This window comes from Aotus nancymaae, unplaced genomic scaffold (genome assembly GCF_030222135.1).
Source record: "Aotus nancymaae isolate 86718 unplaced genomic scaffold, 86718_ANA_hifiasm-v0.15.2.pri h1tg000036l, whole genome shotgun sequence".
Classification (NCBI taxonomy): domain Eukaryota; kingdom Metazoa; phylum Chordata; class Mammalia; order Primates; family Aotidae; genus Aotus; species Aotus nancymaae.
The window spans coordinates 42,213,314-42,224,963 of record NW_026988450.1 but is presented as its reverse complement, the minus strand read 5'-3'; the positions used below and the strand labels follow the sequence as shown (position 1 = coordinate 42,224,963).

The window sequence follows — 11,650 nt, the reverse complement described above, 5'->3', positions numbered from 1 at the left end:
GACAGGGGTTTTGCCGTGTTGGCCAGGCTGGTCTCGAACTACTGACCTCAAGTGATCCTCCCGCCTCGGCCTCCCAAAGTGCTGGGATTACAGACGCGAGCCACCACGTCCGGCCACGGGAGCTTTTTTAGAAGATGCTTTACGCCACATAGTAATGCAACACTGAAAAGACAAACCATCTTTTCTCTGCTTTTGCATCTCTTTTCTTAACTTCTGGAAATCCTGAAAGTTTGTCCACTGCACTTCGACAGTTGTCTATAGAAGATTCTCAGTACACCTACCAGCTGAGCCCTGTATGTGTCCGAATTTCTCACGTTCCAAGTCGAGGTCTCTGGGCTGGGCAGAATCTGGGCATGCGCAGGAGCTCAGTCAACCCGCAGCTCCGCCTCCCCTCCCCTCGCAAGGGAAGCGGGTGAGCTGCAGCGCGCGTGCGCAAGTGTGTTGATAGGTTACGCTGGGAGAGCGCATGGGCAGACAAACGGTACGTCCGTTTGTCCGGAGCGGAGGGGCCGTGGGCGCCATCTTCTTCTAGGCTCACTGAGGGCTCTATCTGTTCTGGTGAGGCTGCTGCGACGAGGAGTGCCCTCAGCCTCCGGCCTTGTGTGTCCGACTCGGCAGCAGTGGTGTGTGTTTGCTAAGTGCGAAGCAGTTCCCCTCTGGGCGCCGGGGGTGGGGAGGGCTGGGCGACCAAGCCGGAAGAACGGGGAAAGGCGGGGCCGGCGGCAGCCCCGGGATCTAGCGTAGCTCGTGCAGCTAGGGCACCCTCTTTTCTTGCTAAAACACCGACTCTCCCTTTCCCGTCAGCTTCCATGTGGTGGTGTATGTGCGCTTCCCAGGGATCTTGAGAGTGAAGATCTCGAAGGATTTCATAGGTATTTTTTTTTTCTTTGCTATGTCATCGTAGTCAGTGGTGGCAGAAAAGCGCTGCAGGCCCGGCTTGTTAGGCTTGAGAAGGGCAAGTGTTTTCAGTTAGATTTGGGGGCAGTTCACCCTCTGGCGAGTTAGGGTGGAATATTTGCCCTTGAGACGGCATAACGGAAAGGCACAGAGGTTGGGCGGTCCAGGTTAATTTGAAGGCTGATTTTGGCTGAAAGTCGGGCGACAACATCGGATTCCACGTAGCAACTTTGGCCTGGCGCGAAAGAAGGAAGCTCTGACCCGTGGGAATTGTGGACAAAGGCTTTTGGCTGTAGAATCGATGCCTTCGGATGATTCCCGTTTGAGGATGATGGATGTTGGGAGAAATCCTGTGCCCTGTGGATTCGTCTTCATTTACAATTCTTCTTAGGGACTATGGCTCTAATTGGTCATACTTTTGGTTTTTATTTTAAACATCTGCATTATAAAAGGTGGATCATCATGAATAATTATGGGTCGGTGTAGATTATTTTCTGCAGAGGAAACTCACGTTTAGGATTTGAATGTGCTACATCATGACTTTGGGCTTTACGAAGTAGTTACAGAGTTAAAAAAAATTATTTCCCTTACCATATCTGGAAAATGAATTTTTCTTCGTTAGTTAAAAATCAAATGGATCTGAGACATTACCTATTCAAATTCAGCCTCCCTCCCGTTTCCCTTTCTGTATCTCCTTAAATCTTGAATAGAAGATGCACATTACATATTGTTTAGTTATGATGGTGATTAAGAGGGATGAATCGTTTGATAAAAAAGCAAAGTTATTTAAAATGCGCTTTTAATTTCACTGACTTACTAAAATGACCTTTTAGGGACCCACTTTCTTTTTGTAGAAATTTTAACAGATTAATGTTTTCAAATACATAAAGGCACAAAAATACTTTTTGCATTCATAACTAGGAAAACTTTAATTGCAGAGTAGGGTAATTTTTGTGTTTTGCTTTTGTGTAATTTAGTGTGTTAAGAGTAGAATTTCTGGAGAATTTGCTTAAGGAAATAGCATGTTGGAAACAGAGAAGTGCCCATTTTGAGAGCTGGTCTCTTTTAGTTGGTCTCCAAGGTGTGTTATTGCAGAGGCATAAATGGTAAATTACCCTACTGTATTAAGTGCAGAGAAGTTTAAGCATTAGTTGTATTTTAACTGTGGCAAATGAGAATAAAGTTTATAAAGAGTCTGCGTGAATTGGAATTAATGAGATTTGTGCTCATGAAACGGTGTAGTTAAAAAGATAGTTTTTAAGTTAGGTAGGATAAATTACTAGATATTTTTTTGAATTTGAGATATAATTATTCCTTGAAACATCTCTAATTTCTCTTGTAGATGAATTTATGTTCCCAGGGTAAATCCCTTTAAAATTTTTAAGAAAGCTTAAGAGAGACAAAAATATGTATATCTTATGGTGCTTTCTGAAATATGTTAAAAGTAAAAGAGTAGCTAAGCCAATTTGCATAGGAAGGAGTCTTGGGACTTTAATGTGGATAAATATTCCAGAAACCATTTATAGTTTTTGTTGAAGTCTTGGTCTGGATATTGGTTTGTTGAAGAAAATAGACTTTTTTATTTTTTGTTACTGTGCAAATACTTTAATAGCAAACTACATTAATATTTTTCAGATGTAGAATGTGTGACGTAATTTGATGTCTTCGCTAGTTTAGCTTCTGGTTAATCTATGGACCCTTTTTAAAGGAAAACAGACCTCAGTGCATATGTCTTCAGACCCCCACTTTGGGGAACAGTGATACTTAAGTGTAAGTACTCGATTAAAGCCACATTTATTTGTACATTAAAAACATGTAAATTATGCCAGGTGCAGTGGCTCATAGCTGTTAGTCTTAGCACTGTGAGAGGCTGAGGCAGGCTGATTGGTTGAGCCCAGGAGTTCCCTACCAGCCTGGGCAACATGGTGAAACCCTGGCTCTACAAAAAATACAAAAATTAGCTGGGTATGGTGGTGTGCACCTGTAGTCCCAGCTACTTGGAAGGCTGAGGTTGGAGGATTTCCTGAGCCTGGGTGAGTTGAGGCTGCCATGAGCCAAGATCGTGCCACTGCACTCCAACCTGGGTGGCAGAGTGAGACCCTGTCTCTTCCCTCCCCCAAAGTGTAAATTATAATGATTAGTTTGGCAAGTCTTCATGAAATAAGTTGGGTATTCCTGAAAGTATTAAATGCAAATTTCTTTAAAGAAAAATACATTTTTCTTTAAAGAAAAATAGATTTTTCAGTGACCTGGTAATCCCAGTATTGCAAATTCATTTTTACTTTTACTTTTCTACATTGTCATTTGGGTTTCCTTAGTAGAATGCAGAATAGTTGTTTGAAATGGAAATCTGCTATTGCCATTATTAATATTAGCATTGTTATTAGCGTTTTCTGTTTGGCTTGAGATGAAATTTAACAGTTACTATTTTTGCAGTAAGGAGTGGTATTGAGATTTTTGACTTTAGGGATATTGTACTATTTGCTTTAATTATACTGGCATCATGAAATTTGGTTCTATGCGTGGAAGTGTAAGTTGTTTATATAGACCTTTAAATTGCATCCAAACAGTAGCCATAGGTTTGGATTTATTCTTTTAAAAATTGATTTTTGGATTTCAGGCTTTGCTGTTTTATTCATTTATTGTATAATTTTGAATGGTTGCTTTAATTTGATTTGGCCGTATGTTTTGAAAGGGAGGAGAACAGCATGAGAGTTGGATATAAATATCAACTAGATTTTTGGATTTTCGTGTGGCAAAATGATTGAAGGTCTATTTTCTTTTTTGAACTTTTCGTACTCTTGAGATTTTACTTGTAGAGCAGTTTTTTGAAGTAGATGTAAAACTTGTCTACAGCAAAATGTATAGACCCTAATGATACAATGCAGTAAACCTTGATAAATTTATACACCCATGTAACTACTGCTGCATTCAAAATATATAACATTTCTGTCACTCCTTTCTTCATGCTACTTCCAATCAAGGAGCAGTTGTTCAATTTTTGACAAGTTTTAAATTTTTAAATAATTTTTATATGTCTATTTGGATATTGTATCTCCTTTTTGCAGAAGGATGATTAATTTCCCCTTGGAACAAAAGACCATTTTCTAACACCTGTAATTGTGGTTCCTTACATTGCTTCACTTTTGATAGGTAATTCTGAAATGGATATCCTAATCTGGCGTTAAGATAAATTACAGGGTTCAAGGATTAATTATATTTCATTTTCTTTCCACAGTTAAGTTGCTTTTACAGAATTAACAGGTCTCCAAGAAATTTTAAAAAAGGTAAGATATCCAGAGTTTAAGGCTTTTTACAGAGGCTTGACAAAAAAACATGTGAAGTAGAATAGTATATCTAGGTACCTATGGCTTCTGTTCTTTTTTTTTTTTTTTAAAGACAGGGTATTACTCTGTCACCCAGGCTGGAATGCAGTGGTGGCACAGTTGCAGCCCATTGTATCCCCAAATTTCAAATTCCTGGGCTCAAGCAGTCTTCCTGCCTCAGCCTCCTGAGTAGCTGGGACAGACTACAGGTGCATGCCACCACGCCTAGCTAATTTATTCTTTTTAGAGACAAGCTCTCGCTCTCTTGCCAAGGCTGGTCTTGAACTCCTGGCCTCAAGCGATCCTCTTGTCTTGGTCTTCCAAAGCTTGGGATTACAAGCATGAGCCATCATGCTGGCCCTGGCTTTTGTTCTCTGTGTTTGGCCAGTGGTAGGCAACTTATTATGAGCAAAAACTATATACTAACCATAGACGACTTTTCTAAATATGCAGAATTCATTGCAGTTGATAAAATGCTTTAATCTACAAAACTCGCATGTTTCAGTAGAAGATAAGATTCTAAATGAGTCTGAAAGTAGTTTGGTCTTCTTGTGAAGCAGCATTTGGCAGATTTACAAAGGAAGATTTTTATATTTTTGATGTTCCTATTGTATAGAATAGGTGATACGAAATGTTTCTTCAAGGTAGTTGGTTTATTTGTATTTTTAGATGGGAGAAAGTTTATTCCTTGTTTTCTTTAATAATTAGATATGATCAGTATTTTTGTGAACTTGTATCTTGTTTTCATTTATAAATGTTGAAGGAAGCAGGAACCAGGTAATTATTAAGCTTAGTTTGGGCTAAGGTACTTCAAAAATAAGACTTGCTATTATGTGTACCTTTTTGTCTGCAGGTCATTATTGCTGTGGTTTGAGCTCAGCATGGCTGTAGTCATCCGTTTACTGGGGCTTCCTTTTATTGCGGGGCCTGTGGATATTCGTCACTTCTTCACGGGATTGACTATTCCTGATGGAGGAGTGCATATAATTGGAGGGGAAATTGGGGAGGCTTTTATTATTTTTGCAACAGATGAAGATGCAAGACGTGCCATAAGTCGTTCAGGAGGGTTTATCAAGGATTCATCTGTAGAGCTCTTTCTTAGTAGCAAGGCAGAAATGCAGAAGACTATAGACATGAAAAGAACTGATCGTGTAGGAAGAGGGCGCCCACGATCTGGGGCATCAGGGGTTGGCAACCTGTCTAATTTTATTGAGTCTGTTAAGGAAGAAGCAAGTAATTCTGGATATGACTCTTCAATTAATCAAGATGCTGGGTTTCATACTAATGGTACAGGACATGGTAATTTAAGGCCAAGAAAGACAAGGCCATTGAAGGCCGAGAATCCTTACTTGTTTCTACGAGGTTTGCCTTACCTAGTAAATGAAGATGATGTACGTGTCTTTTTCTCTGGTTTGTGTGTGGATGGAGTAATTTTCTTAAAACATCATGATGGCCGAAATAATGGTGATGCCATAGTAAAATTTGCTTCATGTGTTGATGCTTCAGGAGGTCTTAAATGTCATAGAAGTTTTATGGGTTCAAGATTTATAGAAGTAATGCAAGGATCAGAACAACAGTGGATTGAGTTTGGTGGTAATGCAGTTAAGGAGGGTGACATTCTTAGGAGATCTGAAGAACATTCTCCACCAAGAGGAATTAATGATAGACATTTTCGAAAACGGTCTCATTCAAAATCTCCCAGAAGGACACGTTCTCGTTCCCCTCTTGGATTTTATGTTCACTTAAAAAATCTGTCCCTCAGTATTGACGAAAGAGATTTAAGAAATTTCTTTAGAGGTACTGATCTGACTGATGAACAGATTAGATTTTTATATAAAGATGAAAATAGAACAAGATATGCCTTTGTGAGGTTCAAGACTCTGAAAGACTACAATACTGCTCTGAGTTTACATAAGACTGTTTTACAGTATCGTCCAGTTCATATTGATCCAATTTCTAGAAAACAAATGCTGAAGTTCATTGCACGTTATGAAAAGAAGAGATCAGGGTCACTAGAGAGAGAGAGGCCTGGACATGTTTCACAGAAATACTCTCAAGAAGGTAACTCTGGCCAGAAGCTGTGCATCTATATAAGAAATTTTCCATTTGATGTTACAAAAGTTGAAGTGCAGAAGTTCTTTGCAGACTTTCTTCTTGCTGAGGACGACATTTACTTGCTTTATGATGACAAAGGTGTTGGTCTGGGAGAAGCATTAGTGAAATTTAAATCAGAAGAACAGGCCATGAAAGCTGAACGTTTAAACCGACGAAGATTCTTAGGAACAGAGGTATTATTAAGACTTATATCTGAGGCACAAATGCAGGAGTTTGGTGTAAATTTTTCCTTGATGTCCAGTGAGAAGATGCAAGCTCGCTCACAGTCACGTGAGCGAGGTGATCATTCCCATTTATTTGACTCAAAAGACCCATCAATATACTCAGTTGGTCCTTTTGAAAGCTTTAGACATCAGCTAGAGGACCTGAGGCAACTGGATAACTTCAAGCATCCCCAGAGGGATTTCCGGCAGCCTGACAGGCACCCTCCAGAAGACTTCCGACACTCAGAGGATTTCAGGTTTCCCCCGGAGGACTTCAGGCGCTCCCCAGAGGACTTCAGGCGACCTCGGGAAGAGGACTTCAGGCGGCCTTCTGAGGAGGACTTCAGGCGCCCTTGGGAGGAAGATTTCAGGCGCCCTCCGGAGGATGACTTCAGGCACACTAGGGAGGAAGACTGGAGGAGGCCCCTTGAGGAGGATTGGAGGCGGCCACTGGAGGAGGATTTCAGGCGGTCTCCCACGGAGGACTTCAGGCAGCTTCCTGAGGAGGACTTCAGGCAACCTCCTGAGGAGGACTTCCGGCGGCTCCCAGAGGAGGATTTCAGGCGGCCACCCGAGGAGGACTGGAGACGGCCCCCAGAGGAGGACTTTAGGCGGCCTCTTCAGGGAGAATGGAGGCGACCACCCGAGGATGACTTCAGGCGGCCCCCAGAGGAGGATTTCAGGCACTCCCCTGAGGAGGACTTCAGGCAGTCACCCCAGGAGCATTTCCGGCGCCCACCTCAGGAGCATTTCCGGCGGCCACCCCCAGAGCATTTCCGGCGGCCACCCCCAGAGCATTTCCGGCGGCCACCCCCGGAGCATTTCAGGCGGCCACCCCCGGAGCATTTCAGGCGGCCACCCCCAGAGCATTTCAGGCGGCCACCCCCGGAGCACTTCCGGAGACCGCCCCAGGAGCATTTCAGGCGTCCACCTCAGGAGCATTTCAGGCGCTCTCGAGAGGAAGATTTCAGGCACCCACCAGATGAAGACTTCAGGAGCCCTCCCGATGAAGACTTTAGGCATCCACCTGATGAGGACTTCAGGAGCCCCCAGGAGGAAGATTTTAGATGCCCTTCTGATGAGGACTTCAGGCAGCTCCCAGAGGAAGACCTTAGGGAAGCTCTGGAGGAGGACCCTGGACTTCCTGACAATTTTAGACCTCCTGGTGAGGATTTTAGGAGCCCGCCTGATGATTTCAGAAGTCACCGCCCTTTTGTGAATTTTGGTCGCCCAGAAGGTGGCAAGTTTGATTTTGGAAAGCATAATATGGGAAGTTTTGCTGAGGGGAGATTTGTTCCTGATCCAAAGATAAATTGTGGTTCAGGTAGAGTAACTCCTATTAAGATAATGAATCTTCCATTTAAAGCTAATGTTAATGAAATTTTAGACTTTTTCCATGGTTACAGAATCATACCTGATTCAGTTTCAATACAGTATAATGAGCAAGGCTTACCTACAGGGGAAGCCATTGTTGCTATGATAAACTATAATGAAGCTATGGCTGCTATTAAAGATCTAAATGATAGGCCAGTTGGGCCCCGAAAAGTTAAGTTAACTTTGCTGTAGAGAGCATTTATAAATTCAGTTATCTTCCTTGCAGTATTGATAGAGTAAAATACATTTGTTTTTAAAAGGTGTTTTTTTTTTTTTTAATCTAATGAAATGTTTTAATTTTGACCTGTGAATAGAACAAATGTAAATAGTAGAATGTGAATCTGGTTTTCTTTTGCTTGCAAATTGCCATTCATTTTTTTTTCTAATTTAAAATTATACCTGCTGTTTTTTTCTTTGATAGTGAGAAAGAATTCCCTGAGTTCATTCATTTTTGTTGATGTCATGGTAAGCTTCAAGACTCATTGAAGTAGAGTTGTATTTGGAGAAGATACATTTCACTTTATTTTTATCATTCTGTAGTCTACATTTTTTACTCAAACTATGTAAGGAAATAGTGACTGATTGTTCAGGTTTGGCATTTTCATTGCTACCTGCCTGCAGAATTAATGCCTTCTTCCTTGTCTGAGCTATTACTGTGTTGTGTCCTGTTAATTATAAATAGTTCAAAATGGACAGTCAACTTGAAATTTACTTATGTAAAAAGCTTAGGTGATTCTTAGGGTTTCCATGTTCAAAACTTTACAAAGTTTTATAAAAATAAAATTGCAACTTAATAGAGCAACTAATTAACTTGTATTTGTATAAAAAGAAAAAAGAATTGCAGCTTGATATTGTGAAGTTTTTCAATAGCTCTATTAAACCATATTTATGATGGGAGGGACCAGACATTCCATAATAATAATGTATAGTGCTGTGTATAATTCCATGGTTTCTTTGACATCATAACAACATAATAATAATACAACATACTCAAAAGACAATAAAATAAGAATCTAATTGTAGGTGCAAGGGGACTCAGGCTTATGCTGGGAAGAATCTGACAAATGGTATAGTTTGTTTTTCTAAGAAGAATCTACTGTTGAGTCACATAACTTGCATGTAATACTACATTCTCATTTTTTAGCTTCAAAACTTTGTATCCATGCAGAGACACCATAACTAAGACTTGTGTGGTTGAATTTTGACTTCTTTGATATTCAGCATTTAGTGCATAAATTTCTCAGATAGGGCATTTGATTTTCTATCCCCGTAATAATATTTATGGCTAACATTAGGCACTTACTATGTGCTAGGCACTGTAAGCACTTTATATGCATAATCTCAGTATTCCCTATGAGTACAGGGTTAATTATTTACCTCTATTTCACAAATGAGATAATGAAATGGGAGACTAAGCAACTTGCTTGAAGTCACAGGTATTAAATCATGGGGCCAATTTCAACCCAAACCAGACTCCAGTTCATGCTTACTTTTGCTGCCTCACTTTTTTAAATGGTATTTTAAATTAGGAAGACCATGCTAAAGATACTTGCAAAGATAAGTGATTTTTTTAATTTCAATTATTGGTTTAAAATTAGCATTAAAAAAAGGTAAAACCAGCATGCTCAAACATTGTTAATTAAAAAAAAAATGACTTTAAAAGTTTCTTTATATTCAGGGTTTCTCTTGGGATACTCACATTGTATATTACTGGCTTCTGTTTCAGAATTGTTCATTTTATTTAACATGATTGACTTTGGTTGGCCTTTTATAATTTACATAAGACATTTTCCTTAGTTCTGTAATCCAGATTTAATACGTTGGGTAAATAAGAATATAGTTGAATTTACATATGGTAATTTAAGGATATTGCATAGGTAGAACACTTTGTCAGTAATTAATCAGTTAGTACCTATATGTATTTTTGGTGTTACTTTTCAGTGATTTAAGGAAATCTAAGAAAAATCTGATTAAATTTCTGTTTTTGTTTTAAATGGTGAATAAACAAAATCTGCTCACTATAGAATGAATAAACAGGTAAATTTGATACGAAAAAGCACCTCAGTATGATTCTTTATAAGCTTGTAAGTAGCTAGGGTAATGTTAAATTAATTGTTTGGAATATTGAAACCAAGCACAATGAAGAAAGAAAGAAATGATAATTTTAATCGAGCAAAGATTGTATAGATGGTTCATTTGGTCAGCCATCTTGAATAATATATAGAAAGTTAAAAGATACTTCTCAAATACAAAGGAATAAAGCTAAGAAGCTTTACGTGAGAGATTATTTACTGTGGAATTGCTTTTCAAACTGGTCTGGGGTGGCAGGTAAGAGCCCAGCTATAGTAAACATAAGCTTTGTAGTTTTGTTTTATTATTTTAAGAGCCAGAGTCTTGTTCTGTTGGCCAGGCTGTAGTGCAGTGGTCTGATAATGGTTCACTGCAGCCTCCAACTCCTGGGCTTATGCTGTCTTTCTGCTTCAGCCTCCTGAAAGCTGGGACTACAGGTGTGTGCCACCTTGTCTGGCTAAGTTTTAAATTTTTTTGGAGAGACAGGGTCTCACTGTGTTGCCCAGGCTGTTCTGGAATTTCTGGCCTCAAGCAATCCTCCCTCCTTGGTCTCCCAGAATGTTTTGGGTTTGCAGGTGTGAGCCATTGTGCCCAGCCTTATATTTTGATTTTTAAATTAATTGATGTAAATATTTCCTTTTACTCCTTAATATATCAGGGTTTAGTATTTTTAAACTTCATTATAAAAAGTTTATTACAGAAAGTGGCATATTCTAGTTGGGAGCCATCTTTGCACATCTCTCCCCAACTCTGCCTTTAGTGATATGTCAATAACAAATTGACCATGGCAGAAGTATTTACACCATAGAAATTGATAAATGCAGCAAATCAAGGCATTCTGCTCCCATTGTCCCCTCAGAGAGCCAGCTTCCCAGCACCTCATCAATTTCAAACATAAAAATAAATTTCCACGTACACATCACTCAGCTTCAGTAATTATCATCTCATAGCCAGTTTTTCCCCTCCTATCCTGAAGGTACACCAGGTACTGGAGGCATATTCTCTAGTCTGATATCCAGTGGCATTTGTCTTAAAGCCATACATTTTTTTGTCTAGAAATTATCTAAAAAAATGGAGATCATGTCTAGAAAGTCAATTCTACAACCAAGATAGGTAAAAATAGGAGTGCTTTTCTATCAATTTACTGAGAACACTGTTCAGAGCTGTGGTTCTTGAGCCATGTTATCGCCTGTTAAGTAGTGACCTTGCTGCCTCTGTTTTTGCAGTAAATATAAGCTGTTTATTGAGCTGTATTAGATACTATATGATGTATAATTATGAATTAACTATTTAATTTTGATAACCCTAGTAAATGTACTACAGGTCAAGTATTCCTAGTCTGGAAATCTGAAATTTCAAATGGTCTGAAAATCACAAACTTTTTCAGTGTCAACATGATGCTCAAAAAATGCTCATTGCGTTTGAGATTTCAGATTTTTGGGTTAGGAATGTTGAACTGGTATAATGCAAATACTCCAAAACCTGAAGAAATCCAGAGTCTTAAATATTTCTGGTCCCAAGCACTTCAGATAAAGGATACTCAATTTGTATTCCTAGTTTGGAGATAATAGATAGGGAGACTTACAGGCTGGGTTGGTTGGATTGGTTGCCTATTGTTGTGGCAGTGGGAAGCTAGGAATGGTTTTTTACATTTTTAAGTGTATT

The 11,650-nt window shown here is 39.5% G+C and overlaps 1 protein-coding gene across 8 annotated transcripts; it reads left to right on the top strand.

Moving 5' to 3' along the window:
• Positions 1-464: 464 nt before the first annotated feature.
• RBM12B (RNA binding motif protein 12B) lies at positions 465-10,197 on the top strand. Of its 8 annotated transcripts, XM_012438603.3 has the most exons (4): positions 494-623; positions 805-872; positions 4,136-4,184; positions 5,077-10,197. In XM_012438603.3, the coding sequence occupies exon 4, from the start codon at positions 5,105-5,107 to the stop codon at positions 8,105-8,107; it is 3,003 nt and encodes a 1,000-aa protein (XP_012294026.2). In that variant the 5' UTR covers positions 494-623; positions 805-872; positions 4,136-4,184; positions 5,077-5,104; the 3' UTR covers positions 8,108-10,197. The 8 variants fall into 8 exon arrangements, with proteins under 8 accessions (XP_012294027.2, XP_012294026.2, XP_012294023.2 ...); XM_012438604.3 differs by lacking the exons at positions 494-623; positions 805-872 and adding an exon at positions 465-481; XM_012438600.3 differs by lacking the exon at positions 805-872.
• Positions 10,198-11,650: the final 1,453 nt, after the last annotated feature.

Excerpts from the sequence above, each read along its gene's own strand:
- RBM12B (XM_012438604.3), top strand. The coding sequence starts at position 5,105 with ATGGCTGTAGTCATCCGTTTACTGGGGCTTCCTTTTATTGCGGGGCCT.